We start from the raw sequence: 26,798 nt of genomic DNA, 5'->3' as shown, positions 1-26,798 counted from the left end.
AGGCCCATAAGTGATAAATGGGAGAAAAGGCCCAAATTTGGAGGGGTGCCACAGCCACACCCTTGGGCCCAGGCTCCTCGCGTCTATCTCGCCGTCCTATGTGGCACCTGCCGATTTTAGCCAAAATCCATGGGCCCCCTTGCAGATTTTGAGGGGGCATTTTGGTTACCTGCTCCAATCTACCCAACATCTCACCCACAGGTCTCGGCTGGTCAGGACTCCTGTGGAGTCCACTTGGACACCGCTCAAGCCAACAGTACTGGTGTGGTGAACAGTCCCCCGCAAGAACATATTGAGGCATGTGGTGAGCAGCCTCTTGGGAGAAAGTGTAAGGACAACTAGCCTTATGCGTCAGAGCATGTATGTTTGGGCTACGGCCATAATACTCTTGTAATATATTTGTAGGCTACCAAAAACACAATTCCGGGTTACGCCCGGCAACCCTGTCCCAGCCTGAGGGACGCTACTTTTCGGTACGCCCCGAGGGTACTTAAAGGCGTGTGAGGTCAGGTCACGGTCAGTATTCTTTCAGACTCGGGCCTGCCAACATGCGTTTATGTGTGCATTCCAGTGTCCTTTCAATAAAGTACCTAACCTAAACCGACTGTCAATTTCTCCCTGTGTCACTAGCCCAGTAACAGCTCACTAGTTACACGGGCGCCAGAGGCCCAAAAGTGAAATATACTGTAGGAGAAAAGGCCCGAATTTGGAGGGGTGCCACAGCCACGCTCTTGGGCCCAGGCTCCTCGCGCCTACCTCGCCGTCCACTGTGGCCGAGTCTTTCCTTTGGGCTAAGTTAGGGCAGATTTTGAGGGGTAATTTTGGTCACCTGGCTCCAATGTACACACCATCCCATCGACAGGTCACGGCTGGTCAGGGCTACTATAATGTCCACTTGGACACCGCTCAAGCCAACAGTACGGGCGCCAGAGGCCCAAAAGTGAAAAATGGGAGAAAAGGCCCAAATTTGGAGGGGTGCAACAGCCACGCCGTTGGGTCCAGGCTCCTCGCGTCTACCTCGCCGTCCACTGTGGCCCACCCTCTCCCTCTGGGCTGTTAGGGCCAAATCGGGCAACTGCCGATTTTGAGGGGTCATCTTGGTCACCTGCTCCAATCTACCCATCATCTCACCCACAGGTCGCGGCTGGTCAGGGTTCCTGTGGGGTCCACTTGGACATCGCTCAAGCAAACTGTACGGGCGATAGAGGCCCAAAAGTGAAAAATGGGAGAAAAGGCCCAAATTTGGAGGGGTGCCTCAGCCACGCCCTTGGTCAGGCTCCTCGTGTCTACCTCGCCGTCCACTGTGGCCGGCTCTCTCCCTCAGGGCTAAGTTAGGGCCAAATCGGGTACCTGTCGATTTTGGCCAAAATCCTTGCAAATTTTGAGGGGTCATGTCAGTCACCTATTCTAATCTACCCACCATCTCACCCCCAGGTCGCGGCCGGTCAGGGCTCCTGTGGTGTCCACTTGGACACTGCTCAAGCCAACACTACGGGCGCCAGAATCCCAAAAGGGAAAATCGGAGAAAAGGCCCAAATTTGGAGGAATGCGACAGCCACGCCATTGGGTCCAGGCTCCTCGCGTCTACCTCGCCGTCCACTGTGGCCGACTCTCTTCCTCTGGGCTCAGTTAGGGCCAAATCGGACACCTGCCTATTTTGAGGGGTCATTTTGGTCACCTGTTCCGATTTACCCACCATCTTACCCACAGGTCGAGGACGGCCAGGGCTCCTGTGGGGTCCACTTGGACACCGCTCAGGCCAACAGTATGGGCGCCAGAGGCCCAAAAGTGAAAAATGGGAGAAAAGGTCCAACTGTTGGCCTGAGCAGTGTCCAAGTGAACCCCACAGGAGCCCTGACCGCTTTGAGATGGTGGGTAAATCGGGGCAGGTGACCAAAATGACCCAAAATGGAAAAAATTTCAAAGAGACCCATGAATTTTGCCGAAAATTGGCAGGTGACCGATTTGGCCAAAACTTAGCCCAGCATGAGAGTTTGGCACAGTGCATGGCGAGGTTGACATAAGAAGCCTGGGTCCAATATCATCCTTCACCTGCAAGGTTGTACCAATACCATCTGGGCTTTTTCCTACCCCCAACTTAATATACAAAATACGTTACCACGCTACCCTAGGGTAGCGATGGGAGAGCAGATTAGAAATCTGCTTTGTTCGAGGGTTGGAAAGTGAGAGCAAAAGAGAGAACCCCACGCCTTGAAGCTGGGGCGCGGTGACTTCTCCTGAGTCAGTTACCGATTGTCACCATTCTTAGTGACTACATCTATTTCCGACAGTTTACATACGAGTTAACACAAGAGTAAAATAACATAATATAGACAAGAATAACAATAAATAATTGACAATACCATAACTAGCTAAGCTAAAAAATTACATAAAATTTATACCAGTACATCATAAGTGGTAACCACTCGCGCATTCATTGAATCAATATACATGAAGTGCAGATAATGAAAAGAACACATAGTTGGAAATGACAATTATATTTCCTGAGGATAACACAAAAAAGCATGTATGCTTATTTCCATTGTGGTCCTCATAAGGAGAAAGATTTGGGAGAGTTAATAAAAGACAACCTGTCAGTACGAGTCAAATTCTCATGAGCAGCACCAGCTGCCATGTGAACAATGCATCACACTAATCACATTATAAAATAGTACACAAACTTGACCTATTGCCCACATACTAAATCCTCAACAGAAAGCACTCCAACAGAAAGTAAACACATGCAAAAAATATTACAAATAAACTCAAGGCAACAACTATTATTTTCAAAACATACATTGTACAAGTTAACTAGTAGCTACAGTACTTCTTTTCTTTCACTATAAGACTAATTTTTTCTTCAGGCATCTTTTTATTTACTAATGTTATGGACTCATTTGAAAGAATGGTATAGAGGGCCAACTTGTTCATTTAAAATTAATTACTCAAAGATATTTAGCAGCGCTCGGCAATATTTCTGAAGTTTTTCACATGTAATGCTCAAACTTTACAAGGGAAGAAGTCCAAACATTCAAAGTACAAGTTAAAGGACATTCATACACTCACTTATAACCATACAATTTCATTACATTAAAATAATAATACTTATAAATCACTATCGAGAATTTGCTCTTTTCAACATTTTTAAGACATTTTAGTCTAACATTAAATCAATCCATTGCTCAATTCTCTCTTACAGGAGACTTATGATGCCCAAGAAATGGGCTACAGCAATCATTTAGCCCACAGACTACAAGTCATCTGGAGTGAGAGTGTAAGACTGTGTAATATAACTAGTGACATAATTGGAAATGTGCTGTTCTTGTATTCACTTAGTTGTGGGTTTTAAGTCCTGCACTTCTCTCTGATTCCCAGAGGTGACTGTTACTTGCCCCAAGAGTCCAAGCACACAAGGCAAAGGTGACAGCTTTGGCCGCAACTATATGCCTAATGGTATAGGCTCCTCACCACCTGTCTTCCATGTGGTGATTGCATCCTGAGCACTTAGTGTCCGTTGGCATAGAGTACCATTATAAGGTTTAGTATTTGTGTAAATTAACATATGGTTACTTAGATGCCCAGATAGAATGAAGATTCACATATAGAAGGCACACAATGGAAATAAGCATTGAGGACAACAATGAAATAAGCTTACATGCTTTTGTGTTATCCTCGGCAATTGTACATACTTTTGTGTGTTATCCTCTGCAATTGTAATTGTTATTTCGAACTATGTGTTCTTTCCATTATCTGCATTTCATGTATATTGATTCAGTGCCAAAATAAAAGATTATTATTATTATATTATTATCACCTGAGTGGATACTCACATGGCAATTCAAATCTCCAAATCGAAAAAATGAAGATACACAAGTACATGTGTGAGGCTTTTCACTAGTGTGACTTTTTCATATGACGATTCAGATCACCATCTTGAGCAAATGAAGAGTCGCATGAAATGCATTTATGAGACTTATAACCCATGTGATCTCTTGTATGCATCTTCATATTCTTATGGAAAACCAATGAAGATCATTTGTGTAAGTTCTCTTCAAAGTTGGGGGCCAAGTAATAACTGGAGACTCAAGAACATAATAAAAACTTACCATCCATGTGAATTCTTGTATGACAATTCAGTTCTTCAGATTGAAAAAATAAGATTCACATAAAGTACACTTATGAGACATATCATCAAAATGGTAGTGAAAGACAAGGAGAAGGCAACACAACCAGCAACCAAACTGGTCCTCAGTCTGGTAGATAAGCCATGAGGAATGACTAAAAGTACTGGGCCTACCAACTTTGAAAGAACGAAGAGAAAGAGATGACATAATTACAGTGTTCAGGTCATTAAAGAAGATAGAAGAGATCTGATTAAAGATGAGAGGGCTTTAAGAGGTCATGGAAGTAAATTAATAAAAGATGTGAAGAGAGATGTATATATATGTGGAATAGCTTAGAAGGTGATATAGCCCAAGCTCAAACAGTACATGAATTCAAAGCTAAATATAGTTGGAAATCAAAGATATAGATTAAGTTGGAACTGTACATGAATTTGAGTCTAGGGATGTTAGAAAATTAGGGAATAGGAGATGGGACCCAATGAGCGTTGCTCCTTTCCTGTATACTACAATTAAATAAATATAAGACTCTCCCTCATGATTCCCCTCACCTCCACAGAGGCTGGGGTAGACTCCAAAGAACAAACATGGTCAGGTTACGGGGAGAGGAGTGTCCAGATAAATGGTTTGCAATCTTAATGAATATCAGCATCACTGGAATCACAGGAAATACTATATGACCAGGGGTACCCCCAGGAAAACACATTAGACTTAAAAGCATTCACTGTGTGCCTATAGTTCCACATTATGTCCTCACAGTAGCCCTGCACCCCAACCCCCAGGGTTGGTAGGAAGAATGAGTGAAATATCACCAGAACTGCATGAATGAAATCAAAATACTGATTCCTCTCATTTTTGGGTAAGAAATAAATTACCCTACTCAAACCAAACCTAACATAATCTAAGTAAAAGATGAAAAACTCGCATGTATTTTCACTTTTTAATTTTTGTTTTTTAAAGATATTTTTCATATAAACTTTTTTTTTGTTCAGAAGATATTGCCACATAAATAATAAGAGCACTATTTTATGACAAAATTAATATACTACACTTACTTCAGCTACTCATCTTTCCACCATCATTAAGTGACCATATATAGTGAAAAAGGGGAGCACACACACACATTATGCAACCAAAAAATACTTTGTCAGAAAAAGCATACCTTTATGGAAGATCTTCGGTCAACAAGAAGTTTTGTAATTGATAAGGTAAATTCAATTAGAATAGAAAAAATGACAGGGCATATGGTAGACCTCTGCAGAAATAATATGGCATTTAGGACACCTTCTAGTATTAAAACAGTACTAACACATAATAATAACACTAATAATAATAATAATGATGATGATGATGATGACGACGACGATGACGACGATGCCGATGATGATGATGATGATGACGACGATGATGATGATGACGATGATGATGATAACGATGATAATGATAACGATGATAATGATAACGATGATAATGATAACGATGATAAAGATAACGATGATAAAGATAACGATGATAAAGATAACGATGATAAAGATGATAAAGATAAAGATGATAACAATAACGATAATGATAATTAATGATAATGATAATTAATGATAATGATAATTAATGATAATTGATGATAATGATAATTGATGATAATGATAATTGATGATGATGATAATTGATGATGATAGTAATAATTAATAAAGTTTATTTGGCAATGAATCAATATACATGAAATGCAGATAATGAAAAGAACACATAGTTCGAAGTAACAATTACAAATGCAGAGGATAACACAAAAAAGCATGTAAGCTTATTTCCATTGTCCTATGTGCATCCACCTCACAAAAGACACAGAGCACCTCACCCCACAATAACAATTCCTAAACAACAACTCAATATTTCTTCCCTGAGTGAATTATGGGCCTTACTGGTGACCCAAGCCAGATACCTAGGAGCTGTGTGTCTCCTGCAAGAGACCTGGAGCAACAGATTGATTGATTGATGAATGTATTGGTTGTGGTCATGTCTACAGGAGTTCTGTTGTTAACAGTACTTATAAATTAGACTCTACTTTAGATTTTAAAATTGTTAGAAAACCCTAACAATATTTGGCATTTATTAAGTGACACTTCTCTCTTCTAATACACTTGATGTATTTATGTGTGTCGAAAATTATTTATTTTGTTGCTACCACAAATACTTAAAATCACATCATCTTTAATTTCATCATCTTTTCATTCATGACCCTTTCACCCCATCCAAGGATGAGATCAATGGGATGAAAGGGTCTTTGAGCAAGATAGGAATGGCTGTTGAGCAAGGGAGAATGGAGGCAGGTATATGGGTGAGTGGAGGATGGTTGTGTATGAATGATTTTTTTTATGCAACCTAAAGGGATTTCTCCCTGTTTTCTCTATTTTCTGCATGAGGGGACAGGGAGGGAGGGGAGGGGTTGCCATGTAAAAAAGTGGCTCTGCTAGGGATGTGCTGTAAAATTTCAGAAACACACAAGTGCAGATATTTAACCTAACCTATTTTTAGAATAAAATGGCATCATTATTATATATAATTGGTAATATTATATTGAAAAGAAATTCCATAGAAAAAAATAATCTTTCAAAAAAATAAATAAATAAAAAAAGATACTAATGATTTTTTTTATTAGTGTGCTACTAGAATAGAACCAGTATCTTATTACAGTTTAATCAGTTATCAATTTGATCTTATTGCTTCACTACACATGTTTAGGCATGCATAAGCATATCCATATAAGCATGTCACTACCAGTATACTTCTCATTTGGAAAATCAACCACAAGGTTGCCAATCTGTGAGATCCTTGTATCAATAATGGGAATGTCTTTCAATACCTCTGTATTGTGATTCTCATCAGTACTCGTACTAGAAAGCTCAGTCAATTTAATATGGGGGCAAATTCAACTATTCACTGCCTCCTGCAGATCATCTACCATCTTAGGTTATTTAACTTGCACAGAGTACAGATCCATAACATTTGCTGAATGCTGTATTTTCATAAATCAACCTTCCTAATACATATTTGTAACAAAACCATTTATCAAATTCTCCACTAGTTAATTAAATCTTAGAGAATGTATCTTTCCTTCCTTCTGCCTTCTCCTTAGAACCTACCATTCCAATCTTCCCCATTCATTAGTAATTGTACTTTAAATTATTGCATCAAACACTATATTACTTAAAACCAATGTTACAAAAATGTAGCTAAAATGCAATCTTGATTGGTAACCCACCTTAGGGCCATCCTTTTGTTCATCTACTACTTGGACAAAATTTACATAAACTTTGTCTTGTTCTAAAAAAAAAAAATACTCAAACATGAAAATATTATAATAATATCTCTATAACTAAATCTCCAATTCCTTTCCTAACTTTGTTGGTTGAACCGTTGAGGTGACCTCTTCAGTACGGACCAAAATTTCACGGGCAGCACTACATGTCAGACGTACGATGTGTCGTAATAATACTCGCATCATAAAATATAGTCACCGCTTATATCGATCGTTCTCTCTTTCACCCGTGAATATTGATAACCATAGAAAATGTGATGAAGACAGTTTAGACTTTAGAGAGTATGTCATTAAGCAGGGGCAACTACAATAAATATAATCAAGACGCCGATATGGCAGCCTCGCATATCCTTGCTCCTCATGCCGCCTACGTATGCGGCACCGTATGGAAGGGGTTAAGGGGACTAGAGACAATCATGAGTAATACCAGTTAGAACACATATGACACATAAACATTGTTATAGTTTTGCTAATATTACTAAAATGTTTGTACACACAGGAATATTGAGACCAAAAATTTGAGCACCATCAGAAAAAGGAACATTGCATTAAGCAAAGGAACAACAAAGTAATGTTAAACTGTAAGAAACTCCTCAACGAGGCCAAACAACCAGTCGAGCCGAATATGCTCTTGTTCTTAGACGAGAGGAACTATATATATATAGATATATAAATATATATGATATGATATATATATATATATATATATATATATATATATATATATATATGTGTGTGTGTGTATATGTATATATATATATATATATATATATGTGTGTGTGTGTGTGTGTGTGTGTGTGTGTGTGTGTGTGTGTGTGTGTGTGTGTGTGTGTGTGTGTGTGTATCATGATAATAATGATACGATTAGTAAGTGAAAAAATGAACAAATAAACTCAAAATGAGCTCTCTGGATTAATAAGATGAATTACTGTAGTACTCGTAACTATAGGCATTAATATTTTCTAGTTCACCAGTAATCGGAATTCCGCGTGTTGTTCTCCTATTCACGAATGGGTTCGAATTCAGCACCCGTCTTCGATTCCCAGCCGTGACTGTTACCTGATCCCAACAGTCCTTACAGCGCATAGGACAAAGGTGACGGCAACGTAGCGCCTCCTAGCGTAAGCTCCTCACCGCCACCAATGCGCAGGCGGAGTGACTGCTGTCGAAGGGGAACGGAATGACACTTACCGAAGTCCCGAAGGAGCTTGATGATCTCGCGGAGGTCGTCCTTGTTCTTGACGTCCGCTAGGTAACCCGAGAGGTCGCTGCAGTAGCTCGCCCCTAATCCAGCGTATCCTACCGTGGGCGAGATGCCGCAGAAGCGGGAACCCACGAATATAAAGCCGTCATCTGTTGGGGGAGAACGCATGATTAAGGTCCTTGTGTTGGACGTCAGAGAATTATCTCCTTGTCGCCCATCTGTGTGTGTGTGTGTGTGTGTTTGCCTCATTGTGTTTACCTAGTTACGTTTTACTTGAACAATGGTCGTTGGGTTCTGTCTCGTATTTTTCAATTGTCTTACCTAGATTAAATTTCATGTATGGTTTCCAACCTTGTCCTCTAGTTAACATGCCTAGATTTGAATTTATGTATGGCTACAAACTGGGTTATATTACCTGGGCTATTCCAAGTTTATGCGTCTGTCTTTTTCAATTGTTTCCATGACCTCATGAGGCCTTCCTGCCCCTAATCTCACTTCTAATTCCATCCCTAATCAAGGGATCTCTGCCAGAATCTTCCACCCCATTCCGTGACCTAATCATTGTAATCAAGTTACCCCTTTTCGACCCTTCAACACTGGCAAGTCCAATTTTTTTTTTTTTTTTTTTTTTTTTTTTTTTTTTAAATCTCTTCTGGTATGGGTTATCATCCATGATGGGAACCAATTTGGTTGCTGCTCTATGTACCTCTTCAATCTTGCTTACATCTTTGACTCCTTGTGGGGATCATACCCATATATTCATATACCGAGAGCTTTTCCCCCATCATAAGGGAAGTAGTCAAGTCAGAGGCACGTACTTCTTCCCACAATTTCACTCCCTTCCACCACCCCACCCCTCCCATCTCAGCTCCTCATGGATGACGGGTCATCCCTGCATCTTCCAAACGCCCTGGGTCAAACGCAATGCAGAAAGAAACGGTACATCCACAGCATGGTCTCTTCATTCAACATTGTATTGTATTGTATTGTATTGTATTGTATTGTATTGTATTGTATTATAGAATAAAATAGAGTAGTTCGCACTTATAAATAAGGGTCCCAGAGATAAGAAAGGTGTGAAGGAACAAGTCATATCGGGACTGATGACACATTAGGGTAATCACTCGGGAGAACGATAAACCATAGTAAGAGATGTATAAGGAAGACGCAGAACTCAGAATGCCAAAATCAGAAGTTAGAATAGAATTAATTATAAAGTATACCAAAGGTCAGATAAACTAATCAGAAATAAATTATCATAGCTCAAGTTACAATAAAAACAATGGTGACAAAGTAAAATGTAAAAAAGTCAGTTAAGAAGTAAAAGGAATAGAAGATCATATAGAAATGATTAATCCAATGAGTCTACTTAATCGTAGGACAGAAAGGAAGAGAGAAGGAGTGGATCAAACAGAGAATTAGGGTGTTGATCTAGGCCTACAGAAACTTGTAAACTAACTTGCATGTAAGTAAATTATATTTCTACAAGAACGTGTTTGAGTGTGGTTTACAATTGTGTTAGATTGTATTTACTCCGAGGTGTTTGAAAAACTTGTTATGTTGGAAATACACAGAAAACGAAACACAATATTTTATTTGCCACGCTACCTTTCCAACATTAATCAGCGACCCCTCCCCTCTCCGTCCCCTCATGCAGGAAAAGAGAAGACAGGGAGAAATCCCTCCTGGTTGGGTCAAAATATCATTCACACATAAGAACCCCTTACCCCCCATCCCCCATCCCTACCTTCCTTGCATAACAGCATCATGTATACACAGTTATTCTCCACTCATCTCTACCTCCTGCCATCTCTCTTCCTTGCTCTACAGGCATTCATCTCTTGCTCAGCGCCCCCTTTACACCATCCATCTCATCCTCGGTCGTCCTCTCAAGTTCACTCCCGCTACCTCTGCCTTCCATACCTCTTTTACCAACCTTTCATCACTCATTCTTTCCATGTGTCCAAACCATACCAATAATCTTTCATCATCTTTATCTACCATCTCTTTTTCCACCTCCGGTCTCTTCCATACCTCCTCGTTTTTCACTCTATCCAACCTAGTAATCCCTACCATACTTCTCAGAAATTTTGTCTCAAACACACTCAAAGTTTTTCTCTCTGCCTCTCTTAAATTCCAAGTCTCTGCTCCATACAGTAACATCAGAACAATCACCCCTTCAAAGTCTCCTCTTTGCATCCATTCCCAACCTATTTCTCATAACCCTTTTTTAACCCCCCAAGGTATTTACTTGTTTCTTTCAATCTTCAAATTACCTCCACCTCTACTCCCTTTTCTGCCACATGTGATCCGAAATATCTAAAGCTATCCACTTTCTCCAGCCTCTCTCCTTTTAGAATTTCTTCCCAATCACTACCACCCTCTACCCTCGTACATCTCATCACCTTAGTTTTACCCACATTTACCTTCACCATTCTTCTATCGATTACCTTCCCAAACTCTGTCACTATCTCCTTTAATTCTTCCTCTGATCCTGCTACAAGCTCAGTGTCGTTAGCAAACAGCAAGTGGCATATCTCCCACTTTTCTCCATTTTCTTTAACCATCACCAATCCCCTGCCAATTACCCTTGCATTTACCTCTCGCATCACCTCATCCATGTATAAATTGTACAGCCATGGTGACATGATACATCCCTGACGAAGTCCCACTTTTGCCTCAAACCACTCACTTCATCTCTAATTCTACCATGGGCTCTACTATTCTCGTAAAAGCTCTTGACTGCCATTAACAGCTTTTCCACACTTCCATATATCTGCAAAAGCTCCCACAGTGCCTTCATACCTATCCCGTCATAAGCCTTTTCCAAATACATAAAGCCTTCTCCCCCCAAAAATTCTTAACTTTTCCTAAAGGATTCTTACATATCTGCCTTACCACAAAATTCTGATCCACGCAACCCCTACCTGTCTTAAACCCACACTGTTCCTCACCAATTACTCCCTCTGTACTTCTCCTAATCCTCTAAATCAAAACCCTCTCATAAGCCTTTCCAACTACACTCAACAAACTGATCTCTCTGAAACTACTACACTCACATTTGTCCCTTTTTCCCTTGTAAAGTGGAAATATACAGGCACTCCTCCAGTCCTCTGGCTCTTTACCCTCCCGTAGACACGCACTGAACAACCTCACCAGCTAGTCCACTATTACTGTACATCCTTTCTTCAGACACTCTGCATGATGCCCATCTAACTCAGGTGCCTTACCTATTCTCATGATTTTCAGAGCTATTTGCACCTCATCTTTCCTTATTTCTTCTCCATTTACCTCTTCCAACACTGTCGTTTTTTTAGCGCCTCTCACTGCTGCCACCAATTCCTCTCTATCCTCCTCCACATTCAACAGCTCTCTAAGATATTTCTCTCATCTTCCCCTTACCAACTTCTCTTCCGTTAAGATCTGTCCATCTGCAACGTTTACATTTTCTTCTCTACTTGACACACCTCCCCTTCCTCTTTCGATTTCCTCCCCCATTTTGTAACCCCTTTTTGCCTATTTTATCTTTTGTTTTGCTTCTCTTCTTTTATCTTTATACCCCTCATATTTATCTCTCATCTTACTTTGCAACCAGTCCCTGAAAGCTCGCTTCTTCTCTTCTACTACTTTTTTCACTGATGCATATTTTAGTCCTGGGTGGATTATGGTCTTAATGAAATTTTCCAATATCTCCTCACACATGTCGTAAAAAGCCACATTAATGTTCTGCAGCAGTCTATATTTCTTTTCTGATATGTTTGTCAGATGGCAGGTTGTCTCTTATTGACAGCGCGCGTGTATGTGTGTGTGCGTGTGTGTGTGTGCGTGTGTGTGTGTGTGTGTGTGTGTGTGTGTGTGTGTGTGTGTGTGTGTGTGTGTGTGTGTGTGTGTGCGCGCGCGCGCGTGTGTCTGTATCTGTGTGCGTGCGTGTGCGCGCGCGCGTTCCCTTATCCCATTAACTCCTAGAAGGGATCCTTCTTGATGAATAGAATATTTTGGCGTAAATCTCAGACATTTTGGTTTGCAACAATTTCAATCTGCTATGGTGACGCCACGTCCTTGAAGATTCTATTCACTCGAGGAAGGTTAGGGTGGAAATGGGGTGAACGTGGGTGGGGGGGGAACCTTTTTGTCACCATAGCAATGAAACCTAATTCATTTATTTGACAGGGCTATTATACATTTTATTCGGCCTAACGCGATGCAGTCCTTATCCTAAAGGCAGGTTGACGTGCTGAGTAGGACAAAAAGCTCCTACTCACCTCTCCTGATGAAGGACACGGCGTCGTCGCTCTGGACGTAGGTGCTGACGGCAGGACGAGTGCTTTGCGTCATCGAGCAGTCGTAGAGGCCGGAAGAAGAGTTGCTGGGACGGACGGTGACCGCCTTGCACGACGGGTCGACCCAACATGCGTTGCGACACTCCACTGGGGAAGAAGGTCAGGGGGATGGGGGAGTGAGAAAAGGCCAGAGTGGGTGAGTGACAGAGGATGAAGATGAATGAGTGAGTGAGTGTATGAGAATGTGTACACAGAGTAATAGTAATTATGGGTAATAATGGTAATCATGATCATGAGCAATTATGGGGAGATGTTATAAAGCATGAAGTAGGGGAAGGTAATCATAATGAGAGTATCCCGTAGGCTGGGTAAAACCGCCAGGGGTTAACCAGAATAGATATTGCAAATGTACCAAAAGAAGTGGGGCATTGTACGTGAGTACGCATGTGTACACGGGGCTGTACAAAATGTGCTCATGTGCCTCGTCGTAGTGCGTTGAGCTTCTCGCTCGCGTCGTATGCATGCCTGGGTTGGAACCCCCAACTGTTACCAGTGACTTCCACAACGCATAGAAAAAAAAAAAGAAAAAAAAAAACCCAGTAACGACAAAATGGGGGTGGGCGGTTATACAATGATATTCGGCGATTACGTCAACGACAAACAGACAGACGGGTAGACAGACAATCGCAAGCGCCATATTCGACTGTCTTAGTTGACTCTCTTGAAGGAGATCAGGTCGAGAAAGCCTCGAATTATGGATTTCGAGAATGTAGAAAAAAAGATTTGACTCCCGGAACACTGCAGCAGTAATAGTTATGTTAATAAAGATGACAATGATGAAATCATAAAATAAAAACTGTGAGCACAATATCAGTGATATTTGAGGAAAATGCTGCTGCTGATGGTGGTCATCGTAATAGTAATATAAGTAACAAAGTAACATCTGAACGTATTAGGACTAATAATAGCAACAGTGATAAGAGCAGAAACGGTAGTAACAGTAAAATTCATGCAATCACAGTAATTATGGATTTATCACTAGTACTGTAATACGTTTACAAGTGTGGGGAGATTTCGGGAGATTTGATCGCGGTGGATGGAGAAAACAAACATTAACATTAGTTGAGTGAAAATTGTTAATAACGACCGTAATCTATTTTGTTTTTTGTGGCACGCACAATATGGGCTGTCATCCGGGAAGGTAACAGGTGTCGATCACGAGTCCTTCACGAGATCCAGAATTTTGGTAAACGGCACAAACCACGGTGGGTCGTGTGATGGAGGAAGAGAAGGAGAAGGAAGACGAAGAGGAGGTAGTGATGGAGAGACGAGGAAAGTAAAAAGGAAGAGGAGGACGAAGATAAACAAGAAGAGGAGGAGAAGGAAGAAGAGGAGGAGGTAGAGGTGGAGAAACGAGGGAAGTAAAAAAGAAGAGGATGAATATGAACAAGAGGAGGAGGAGGACGAGAGGATACTTGCCATCCTTTTGGGAGAGCAAGAGAGAGAGAGAGAGAGAGAAAGAAAATGCGAGTGAAGAACTACCACAGGGATGGGGGAAAATGTTAGTAGTGACGTCACCATGTGTGTCACCATGACCTCAAACTGACCTCTGCTCGACCTGTCAGTGACGACGTAGGAGCTGCTCGGCATCTCGAACCCGACCACCGTCTCGAAGTCTCTTGAGCAGGAGGTGGCACCGAGGACAATCATCATCGAACTCGGCGGCTGGAGAGGGACGAGGAGGAAGAAGAGGAGGAGGAGGAGGGACATGGGATGACCTGCCTCCCACGGGAGGGTCCAGGATCGTACCATGGGCATTTCTGGATTCACTTGGGACCTAATAGAATTAAATTATTTTAGTACACAGTTCTTCTTTTGGATGAGAATAATGGTCTGATGTTGGATGAGATCGGTGCTGGTGCATGTGTGTAGTTGTGACCTCGAAAGGTTAGGTGAAATTTTATGTTAACTGAGGGAAGAGGTTTGAGGAGAAATGCTTGAGAAATGTTAGGAATACTTTTTTCTATTATTTATTTGTTTACCTATATCTATTAGGTTATCTATATTTATTCATATGTTTATTTACTTATTTATTTATCTATATATTTATTTCATAAAAAAGTAAATTTGGTTATTTTTGGCTAAATATTATACCGTGCCATATTCATAGTACCATTTCCCTGTGGCCCAATTTAGGCAGCGACCTGATAATAACTAAGGAAACCCATTTTGATTTTTAAGGGTTTTTGTTTTTTTAATTAATTTTTTCAATGAAACCCATATAAAATTGTCTCGTCATAAGCTTTCTATTGATATATAATATTCTATGATTATGACTTTTTTCTGTGTTCTACAATTGCTCAAATTTAACCTTAAATATCTCAAAACTACAATAATGGTATGGTGGCCCCTATTGCACGAGGCTCTTCATGTATCCTCCTCTTGTTCCTTCCTCCAATACTATCTCGTCGTATGCATAATTGTTTAGTTTCTTTTATGTGAAGAGGTAGCCGTGAAAACTTTGATACAAATATTTGTCGAATTATTCAAATTCAACTTGCTGCAGTGAAGGAGAGAATATCTTGTTTTATCTCCTTAGGCTACTGACGAGGAGACAAGTGGAAATGAAACAAAATACATTTTAGGCGCCACACAAGACTTACGAGAGGGTAGACAGGAAGGCACTGTGGGAGGTACTGCAGATATATGGGATAAGGGGAAAGCTGTTAGGAGCAGTAGAGAGTAGTAGAGCTTGTTTTAGGATTAGAAATGGAGAAAGTGAATGGTTTGAGGTAAAGGTGGGACTTCGTCAGGGATGTGTTTTGTTGCCCTTGCTGTTCAATCTCTACATGGATGGGGTGGTGCGAGAGGGGAATGCAAGGGTGGTGGGTCAGGGGTTGGAGATGGTTAAAGAAAATGGAGAAAAGTGGGAAATAAGCCAGTTGTTGTTTGCTGACGACACTGCGCTTGTAGCAGGATCAAAGGAGGGATTGAGGAAGTTAGTGACAGAGTTTGAGAAGGTGTGTGAAAGAAGGAAGCTGAAGATAAATGTGGGCAAAAGTAAGGTGATGAGATGTACAAGGGGAGAGAGTGACAGCAGGCTGTAAGTGAGCATTAAGGGAGATAGATTTGAGGAAGTGGATAGATTTAGATACTTGGGTGCGAATGTGGCAGGAAAGGGAGTGGGGGTGGAAGTAGAATGTAGATTGAGAGAAGCTAGTAAATGCCTTGGGGGATTAAAAAGTGTAATGAGAAATAGACATCTGGGAATGTATACTAAGAGAAGGTTATATGAAAGAATGATTGTGCCGACAGCACTGTATGGGCCAGAAACATGGAACATGAGAGAGGAAGAGAGGAGGAGTTTGAATGTGTTTGAGATGAAATGTCTGAGAAGTATGATAGGGGTTACTAGGCTAGATAGAGTGAGAAATGAGAAGGTGAGGAGGACAACAGGGGCTGAAAGGGAATTGATTACTTGAACTAAGTGGTAGGGTGGTGAGTTTAAACGCCAAGAATCCGTTGAAGTTTTATTTCTGACGTTTCGTCCAACTAGGACTTCTTCCTAGTTGGACGAAACGTCAGAAATAAAACTTCAACGGATTCTTGGCGTTTAAACTCACCACCCTACCACTCATTCTGTCTTCACACCTCAACATTACTTGAACTACGTCATTGCCATTAGCGAATAAATTTATCGTTGAAATGCTGAAATATCAGGTGTACGGATCGCATATATTGTCGTTATCGCGTTCCGCCCACAAATCATAGCAAATTCCACACCTTTGCGTGACAACATAGAAGCAAACTCGATTCATATCTTAAAAATCCGGGCACGAAGCTTCGAGACGGCTGGAGTTGATTATTTGAGAAATAACACTGCAACTCTACTTTACAATATTTGCAATGCGAAACTAATAAAGATTTCGTTTAAATGTTTACATGTCCGCTGATAATCTCAGCATAAGTCGTGGGAATCAGGAACTCTTGTTGTGGTCACACGCGTGGGCGGGACAGATAGACTACGACAAAACGTAACTACAAAATACCGCCAAAATGTGATACGAATTAATGGAACTGATTTTATTTGGCCCCTCTGGTTTTTGTCTGATAAAACGCAACAAGACAACAAAGAAAAAGGTATCGGCAAAGGCTTGGAAGCTCAGAAAAAAGTAAATATTTGTATTCTAATACTATTCCTGAAATACGACAATTGACTAAATTTTGATAGATCCTATTATTGACTCGACATAGAACGTTGCTGTACCTTATATTCTCTTAAAATGAAAATACTATTTCCGAGTTATAGATCACTGAGGTATGTGTCCTTGTACTTTGCATTTTATCGAGGATCGACAGCGCTAAACGCTATCTAATTCCATATACTCGCAATATAACTATCGAAACCCTTAAAGGGAAGGATTGAGCCGTGTGCATTCGTCACACCAAGACCTAACGGTCCTTGTACAAAGGTATAATAGACAATTTATTGTACAGTGGACTTTGATTAGGCCCACTAACCATCCCGACATGTAATCCTACACCGGTACAAGTATTTTCGCTTGTCATCTTGACAAGTAGATGCCATGGGACCTCTGTATTGAAGAGGTGTAATCTATTCCATTGTCTTGTACACATCTTGACTGAAACTTTTTGTCCTTACTTTATTTGTAAATAGTTATGTTTTTTATATCCCGTTCTCTTACTTGTAAGGACATTAGACTCAGAAATTTGCCTTACGAAGAGAGGCTTAGGCACCTTACACTCTCTGGAAAGACGCAGAGTGCGGGGTGATCTAATAGAGGTGTTCAAGTGGATCAAAGGCTTTAACAAGGGTGATGCAAACAAGGTCATCATATTAAAACAACAAGGCAGGACTCGCAGTAATGGTTATAAACTGGACAAATTTAGATTTAAAAAGGAAATAGGCAAGAATTGGTTTACTAATAGGGTGGTCGACAAATGGAATAAACTTAGTAACCATGTAGTAAACGCTGAAACTATCAGTTGTTTTAAGAAATGATTAGACAACTTTATGGATGGGGATGACAGGTGGTGATGGATACGGAGCTGCCTAGTGTAGGCCTTATGGTCTCTTGCAGTCTCCTTCATTCTTATGTTATGTTCTTATGTTCTTATATACACGGCCCGCGGGGCATACGTTGGTTGTCTTTAATTTTTGTGTATTCACTATATTGTATTGAACTTAAAATTATACGAACATTCAGTTATCTGGCCCGCTGTGAAAAAAAAAGTTTGGTGACCCCTGATATACATTACATGCACATGTACCTATACATGATTTATATGTATTTAGCAATTGTTACAAAATACTTGATGAGCAATGAGGGGGTGAATGCAAACTAGCAGACAAAGGAGTGTGCCAGCATATCTTATCACTTTCTAAATAACACTCAGAATTTGTGAAATAATATAGATGTGCTGTTATATAAGGTAATTACGGTATTGAGACTCTCTTAACTTATGCGATGCTGTTGGAAGGGAAGAAAAAAAAATAGATAACAGAAAGACACAAATGAAACTGAAATGGACTGGAATGACTCGTAATAGAGTAGAAGCTTTCTAGATGAATAGAAAAACAGTCTCTAGTAAATGGACTTACCCCAAACGCAGTGCGTCCTAGAAGATTTCGGCCTAGTTCGGTTCGGTGCGGCTCCCCCAGCGGATCCACGGCGACTGACTCAAGGGTCCGCGCCGCTGGTTCGGGGTCGGGCGTGGGTTTCGTTAATCGTCGACGCCAATAGATGCCTCCATGATAGAGATGACAGATTGTAACAGGCGTGAAACGTTGTTACCAAGCGGCGAATCACGGTAGACTATTTTTTTTTTTTTTTTTTTTTTTTTTCTATGAATTTCCTTTTAATTTTTCCCTTTCATTTTCTTCTTTTCCTTCTTTTCTTTCTTTCTTTTTGTTTGTTTCTTTGTCCTCTAGATTATTCATCTTCCTTTTATAAGGAAGACAGAGTATAATTGTAATTGTGATAATTATAGTTATAATAATTACAAATATGATAATTATAATTATAATTATGACTATAATTATAATTATAATTATAATAATGATTATAATTATAATTATAGATATTATTGTAATTATAGATTTTCTGCGAGGCTGATGTCTTAGGGGTTATTGAAATATTACATAAGAACATAAGAATAAAGGAGACTGCAGGAGACCATAAGGCCTATACTAGGCAGTGCAGTGTCCATTACCACCTGTCATCGCCATCCATAAAGTTGTCTAACCGTTTCTTAAAACAACTGACAGTTTCAGTGCTCACTACATGGTTACTAAGTCTAATTCGTTGACCACCCTATTAGAAAACCAATTCTTGTCTATTTCCTTCTTAAATCTAAATTTGTCTAGCTTAAATTCATTACTGCGAGTCCTGCCCTGTTGTCTTAATATGATGACTTTGTGTGCATCACCTTTGTTAAAGCCTTTCATCCACTTAAACACCTCTATTAGATCACCCCGCACTCTGCGTCTTTCCAGAGAGTTAAGATGCCTAAGGCTCCCTTCGTAAGGTAAAATTCTGAGCCCATGTATTATTTTAGTCATTCTCCTCTGTACTGATTCTAGTGGATTGATGTCCATTCTATAAGACGGAGACCAAAACTGTACAGCATAGTCAAGGATGGGTCTAACTAACGCTAGAGTTTGATAATTACCTCTACACTTCTATTCGTAACTGTCCTAGCAATGAAACCTAATGGTATGTTAGCTCTATTCGTGGCGGTAATGCACTGTTTCCTGGATTTAAGGTCAGGACTCACTAGAACTTCCAAGTCTCTCTGGCACTCAGTTTTCTCTAAAAGCGTGTTATCTAAGCTGTATCTATTTTCGGGGTTGTGTAGCCCTACGTTTAACACGCTGCACTTTGAGATATTGAAGTTCATTTGCCAATTCACTGGCCATGTGAACCCGGAGGATATTGACAGTGTCAGGTGTCTAGATGAAAAGTATAGTTAAGTCAGGTGCAAGGGCAACGTTATTAGTGCAGTTCGGGGTCTAGACCAAGGTCGGGTCACGGAGGAAGGTATACAATCCCCAGGTCATGTCACATATAAGCCTGAGGTCAATAGCAAGGTCAGTGGTCTAGATGAAATATACAGTAACGTAACTGCTATGATTTTGTGTGCGCAAAGTAAATCTATTCCCCGATCTTCATTGGGGGTGAGGGAAGCAGACTAATTAACATCAGCATCAGTAAGGAAGAAATAGTCAAAATCCCTGGGTTCAGACAAAAACTTTCCGAAAGTGCTTGAAGAAAGTAAATTTGAAATCTGTGAGCAGTTAACGGAAATATTTAGTGAGTCGGTAGACACTGGATTTGTGCATAATTCTTGGGGGCAGGCAAACGTTGTTCCTGTTTTCAAAAAGGATGATAAATAATCTCTGCACAACTACAGGCCAATCGGTTTGACGTCTGTTATTGGTAAAATGCTAGAATCAATAATTGTTAATAAAATCAGAGGTCACATCGAGATACAATTTGATTCATGACTCACAACATGGGTTCACCTAGGGTAGGTCATGTGTAACTAGTCTTCTATTTTCTTTACACTGATGCCTACAAGGCGTCATGTAACAATGATAGTTACGATGTTATTTACCTTGACTTTAGCAAAGCGTTCAACAAGGTGCCCCACCAGAATCTACTAAGTAAAGTCAAAGCACATGGTATAGGAGGAAAAGTGTTAGAATAGGTTAGAGCATGGGTAAGTGACAGAAAACATCGGGTCACAATTAATGGAGTAAAATCTAAAAGGGAGAGTGTTACTAGTAGAGTTCCCAGGGCTCGGTATTGGGTTCGGTATTATTGTTCATTATGCCTATGAGCGACTTGGACAATGGGATTGTTAGTGATGTTGGTAAGTTTGCGGACGTCACTACAATAGGACGCCAAACCAGGTCGGAAGACGCCGGAATACTGCAGGAAGATGAAAATGGCGAATGGATATTGATATCTCAAAATGCATTGTGTTAAACGTTAGGTTTACAGAACAGAGAAAATGTAGCTTAAATAAAAAAAAAATGAGAGAGAGAGAGAGAGAGAGAGAGAGAGAGAGAGAGAGAGAGAGAGAGAGAGAGAGAGAGAGAGAGAGAGAGAGAGAGAGAGAGAGAGAGAGAGAGAGAGAGAGAGAGAGAGAGAGAACTGGGGGCGAGAGAGACTTGGGAGTGCTGGTGAATCCTGACCTTAAATCCAGGAAACAGTGCTTTGGCGCCATGAATAGAACTAACAGAGCATTAGGATTCATTACTAGGATGATTGCGAATAAAAGTCTAGAGGTAGTTATCAAACTATATCTGACGTTCGTTAGACCCATCCTTGACTATGCGGTAGATTTTTGGTCTCCGTCTTATAGACTGGATATAAATTCACTAGAGTCAGTACAGAGGAGAATGGCCAAGATTATATTTGGGCTCAGAAATCTTGATTTACACTCTAGAAAGACGCAGAGTGCGGATTGATCTAATAGAGATATTCAAATGGATTCGCAGCGGAGCGAGGACTGACGTCATATTTTTCTGGTGTTTGATCAAACATTTTGGTGTTTTATGATTTTTTGTTTTATTTGACCAAATGACAAGACATCTTGTCATCGGAGTTGAATGGGATAAGGCAACAGGACAGGACTTACAGTAATGGAATTAAATTGGACAAATTTAGATTAAAAAAAGGAAATAGGCAAAAACTAGTTTACCAAAGGAATGGTCAAATAATGGAATAGACTGAGTAACCATGTAGTGAGCTTTGAAACTGTCGGTTGTTTTATGAGACGGTTAGATAGCTCATGGATGTGGATGATAGGTAGTAATGGACATGGAAGTGCTTAGTGTAGACCTGATGGTCTTTTGGGGTCTCCTTCGTCCTTATGTTCTTATATCCTTATCTACCGCCACTCCAAATAAGGATCTTTATGCCCCACCCTGTACAATGAGGTGGCTGAGTGGTGTCGAGTGGGATCGAGCACAGAACTATGTACCTATCATTTTCTTATGATCTTCTAAGACTTACTTACCTTACCGTCGTGCCATATCCTCTTGGACTTCGGCAACCATGGAGCGCCACCGTTCACGGTCCCTAGTTACTTGTAACATCTGTGCTGGTTTGAGTTGTTTTCCCGTCGCCCTCATCAGCCCGTCCATATACTTCTCCCTCTGCTTTCCTCTTGCTCTCCTTCCCTCCACCATTCCCGTCATCACCACCTCTTCCAACCCTTCCTTCCTCATTATATGTCCTAAGAATCTTCTAAGACAGACGCTCTTAAAGTAGAGCCTCAACATCCCCAGGGATATCGCATCCAATTCTTGGGGGTTTCCAAAAAAGCATCCTGGAAAGTAATTAGTAATTTCGTTTCAAATTATATTTCATTAATTTATTTATTGAAAATAGAAAGAGTCCCTTAATTTCAGCTGTTTGTTCATAGCTTTCCTGTTTTGTCTTTTTACAGTATATTAGAATTTAAATATGAGGAGCAATAGGCTAATGAAAGGGGACACCAGCTTGGAGTTGAATTTTGGGGTATCGGGGTTGAAAAACTTAAAACCCATTTGTTCTAAGGGGAAAGATATGAGCTTCTGTGCATGTGTTCTATTGGAATGGATGTTGTTTATGAAAGTAAATATAAAATCTGACGGCTCGCAAAGTGGTTGATTGGTCGATGATGTCAAATGTGGACATGCATATTTCTGTGCAAATTGGCTTTGCGTTGTGTTGTTTTGAGGAGGAGGAGGAGAAGGAGGAGGGTATCGATTGGGCACTTTAGTCATGAAACCGCTATCTAGGACAGTCGTAACGAGAAGTGGTTAAATTGTTTGAAAATTCACACACGCACACGCTCCCTGTCTCTCTCAAACACACATACACACAGACACACACGCGCACGCGCACACACACACACACACACACACACACACACGCACACGCACACACACACACACACACACAACACAAAACTTGTTGTTCTTCCATCCCATATCAACAGATACTTTGTCATTTTTCTATCCCCTTTTCTGTTCTAAATATAATTTTCATATCCACTCTCTTCTCTCCTCTAGTTTGAGTAGCCCCAGTTTTCTCTTCGTTTGTCTTAAGGCCAGGCTAGGGAGTATCCTGTTGCTCTTCTTTATAATCTCTCTCTCTCTTTCTTATATCTTTCTTTATGCTCGGTGAATACACCACTGTTGATCTGGGTAGGGTCTGTCTTTGACTTATTTTTCTTATCATATCCATATACATATAATTAAATGCTAGTTTTATTACATATAATTAAATGCTAGTTTTATATTCATTAGCATTCCATATGCTTCTCCCGTTATTTATATTACTCTGAAGACAAATTACCCCTGATTGCCTAAGTTCTTTTAATACTTTAATTTTATGATTTTTTTTTTCATTTAAACATTTTATAACTCCCTGGCAGTCTCTTTTTACGCCGTGCTTTTTGTAAGATTTTGAATTTCTTTATATTGGATATCATCTACTACTTGTGGTTCCCTTCGTAAATTATATATAGGTTTTCCTGTGACGCTTTACAATCCTGTTCCCTTTTCACTCTTTCCATGATCTTGGTATCATGGACAAATAAGTTTGCATAAGTATTTATTCCACTAATCAAATCATTAATATACACTATGAACATTATTGTTGTCAATACAGAACCCTGTGTTACTCCAGTAGTCACCTTTTTCTTTAATCCGACATTACATCTTCCACTATTCTTTGCATACATCTATCACTCAGGAAATCCTTTTATATATTTCATTCTTCTCCATTCAACTCCTACAGTTTCCAATTTCCATATTACTACTTTGTACGGTATCTTGTCGAAAGCCATTCTCAGATCAAGGTATACACAGCCTACCCAGCCTCCTCTTTTATGAAGTACATCAATCTCTCTCGAACAAAAAATGTCCAGGTTAGTTACGCATTTTTTTTCTAAATCCAAATTGGTTTTCAACTAGGTTTCCCTTTTCCCAAGTAACTAAAGCATAAACTTTTTACTATTTTTTCATACATTCTGGTTTTTGTGCAGGCCAAGGACACCGATCTGGAAGTCAACGGATCCTCTCTGCTTCCTTGTAAAGTGGTGCTACGTTGGTTGATTTCCAGTCCAATGTCACCCTTCCTTCTTCCAAGGAACATACAATTGTTTGGTGTATATCATCCCCAAATTGTTTCCTGCGTTTTCTTTTTAACATCCAATTGGAAATCCCATTTGATCTTGAAGCCTTTTCACTTCCAAATTCTCTACAAATTTATTTACCTCCGGTGTGTGTGTATGTATGTGTGTGTGTATGTGTGTATGTATGTGTGTGTTTGTGTATGCTTATTTGTGTGTGTGTGTTTGTGTGTGTGTGTGTTTGTGTATGTGTGTGTGCATGTGTGTGTTGGTGTGTGTGTGTGTGTGTGCATGTGTGTGTTTGTGTGTGTGTGTGTGTTTGTGTGTGTGTGTGTTTGTGTATGTGTGTGTGCATGTGTGTGTTGGTGTGTGTGTGTGTGTGTGCATGTGTGTGTTTGTGTGTGTGTGTGTGTGTATGCGCGCAAATGCGTGCACGTGTGTGCGTGAGCCTTTGTTCTCTTGGGTATATGCATATACCAATGAACATAATGCAGCAGACAAGGACGTACACACAAAAAATCCATACTTACACTACAACATTCCCAATAATTCTTACGTATATGTATACTGCATATGTGCTCATTCATATTTTGAATATTGAATGGGATCATTTATTCATAAACAAATTTGCGAACTGCTGACGTCATCTGGTACAGAGGCAAAGGAAATTAAAAACATTATTCTTGTTTTTCTTTTATTGCAAAAATCGTTAATCTACAAAGACAGCCGTGAATTCACTGTGCTTCTAACCTAAGGTTATTCTATTTTGAATATCCTCTTGATTATTCTTATATATCAACCTATAATAAAGATAATGTTAATCTTCTTAATAACCATACAGGTGATAAAATCTAGTTCTTACGGCAGGGTAGCTCAGAGCTCGATAGAACCTAATAGTACATTGGTTTCAGAACAGCGTCCGAAACCTGCGCAAAAAACCCGTCCATAAGCAACGTTGTGGAAGTCAAAGCCCAAGCCGAACTGAAGAAATGGCACTTGTAGCATCTAAAACCTGTGCACCCGCGGCGGGTACAGGCGACAGACTCGATGTCAAGAGAGAGAGAGAAAGTTGTATCTAGGAAGTTGTCTTCTAGAAGTAGCTAAGCAGAAATCTACCTCTTGGATAATGATATGAGGGATAAAAACATGGGGGTTATGTAAACCGAAATAAGTGATACGCTTATTAGGGGGTTGGGAGGGGGGGTAAATGAATTATATTTGAACGGAACATACGTTGCAGCCAGCGGGGTTGATCAAATCTCGGAGAGATTAGATAGGCAAGGATAGAAAGAAAGAAAGAAGAAAGGAGGGAAGGGAGAAAGGAAGAAGAAGATGAAGAAGAAGAAGAAGAAGACGAAGAAGACGAAGAAGACGAAGACGAAGAAGAAGAAGAGGAAGAAGAAGAAGAGGAGGAAGAAGAAGCAGAAGAAAAGGGGTGGGTGGGTGGGGGGGGGCTAAGCGAGTAATTGCTATTTTTTGGGGGTTATCTTCACCTAACCTTCTCCTTACTTACCCGAAATAGCGCCGGCATTATCACCCTTTTGGGCCTCAGTTTTTGTCATTTCCTTCTCTTTGGTACTTTCTTAGAATTTTAACCCTGTAAGCAGCCCTGGTTGCCTCACTTCAGACTTTGGCCACGTACGCAATGCATCCATCAAGTATTTGTTCGTGGATTCTTAGTGTTAAGGACCCTATTACACTGTTCACACACAAAGGAATTACATAAAATCAAAATAGAAAATCTTGTATTAATTGTGGTAGTCGAAGGCTAACTCGGCTCACCATTCATTTTTTGTAAAGAAGACATTTATAGTGTTATAGTGTTCCCACTCGGATTGACCTTAGTTGGATAAAATCAAGCAAAAGCCAGAATCGTATAATCAAAGTGAGCCATATATTCTAGGTTTTAATACCGTGATTCTGTCGGTTCATTAGTGGCAGAAATGTTCAAATAGAACAGATACTAAACTCAGAACTATAACGCTATCATCACATACACTATCACCATCATCATCATCACACTGAAGCACTCCTGAAGCAGCAACAGTCATTTCAGGCATCCAGAGTTTCTTTTCCCTCGTAAACGCCAGCTTTCACTTTTGAAAAGACCCATCGTCATTTCCACCAGTGGTAATCATCACGTTCCTCCTCCTCCTCATAATCACCATCGCCATCATCACCATCATAGTCATCATCATTATTATCATCATCATAGTCATCGTCATCATCATTATTATCATCATCATAGTCATCGTCATCATCGCAATGATCATCATCGTTATCACAACCATCATCATTACCAATATCATTATCATCACCATCATCAACATCACTGCAATGACATCATCACCAGCTTCACTGCCATTATCACCATCATCATCATCATCACCACCATCATCATCATCATCATTGCCAATGCCGTCATATCTGTCATTTTCACTATTTCCTTAGTGTCAATTACTGTTAAGTTCATAACCAGTTTATTTATTTTATTCTTTTATTCCATAAACCATGATCTTAACTAAAAGGATGATAATAATTTTCGTCGTTATTATTCTGAAAACCATCAGAAGCTGGATCGTCATCATCATGAGCATTACAACATAAATTGTTACTATTACTACCACTGTGATCACATGTTTGCATTAGACCTTTCTGACAAGCAAAAGGTCACCCAAAGCACTACACACAATGAACACAATACCATGATTTCGCATACCATCCCTTTC

At 40.2% G+C, this 26,798-nt stretch overlaps 1 protein-coding gene across 1 annotated transcript in view; it reads right to left on the bottom strand.

The window, feature by feature from the left end:
• The window catches only part of LOC143020134 (uncharacterized), a 64,412-nt gene extending 45,799 nt beyond the window's left edge, over positions 1–18,613 (bottom strand). Inside the window, exons 1-4 of the mRNA XM_076176292.1 lie at positions 18,542–18,613; positions 14,526–14,755; positions 12,901–13,065; positions 8,626–8,787 (exon numbers count right to left, since the gene is read on the bottom strand). Coding sequence (XP_076032407.1) covers positions 8,626–8,787; positions 12,901–13,065; positions 14,526–14,736 — 538 coding nt within the window. The 5' untranslated portion in view covers positions 14,737–14,755; positions 18,542–18,613. The remainder of the gene's footprint in view (positions 1–8,625; positions 8,788–12,900; positions 13,066–14,525; positions 14,756–18,541) is intronic.
• Positions 18,614–26,798: the final 8,185 nt, after the last annotated feature.

Source organism: Oratosquilla oratoria, chromosome 39, assembly GCF_046742065.1.
Source record: "Oratosquilla oratoria isolate Oo_2021 chromosome 39, ASM4674206v1, whole genome shotgun sequence".
Lineage (NCBI taxonomy): Eukaryota > Metazoa > Arthropoda > Malacostraca > Stomatopoda > Squillidae > Oratosquilla > Oratosquilla oratoria.
This window is presented reverse-complemented; position numbering and strand designations above follow the sequence as displayed.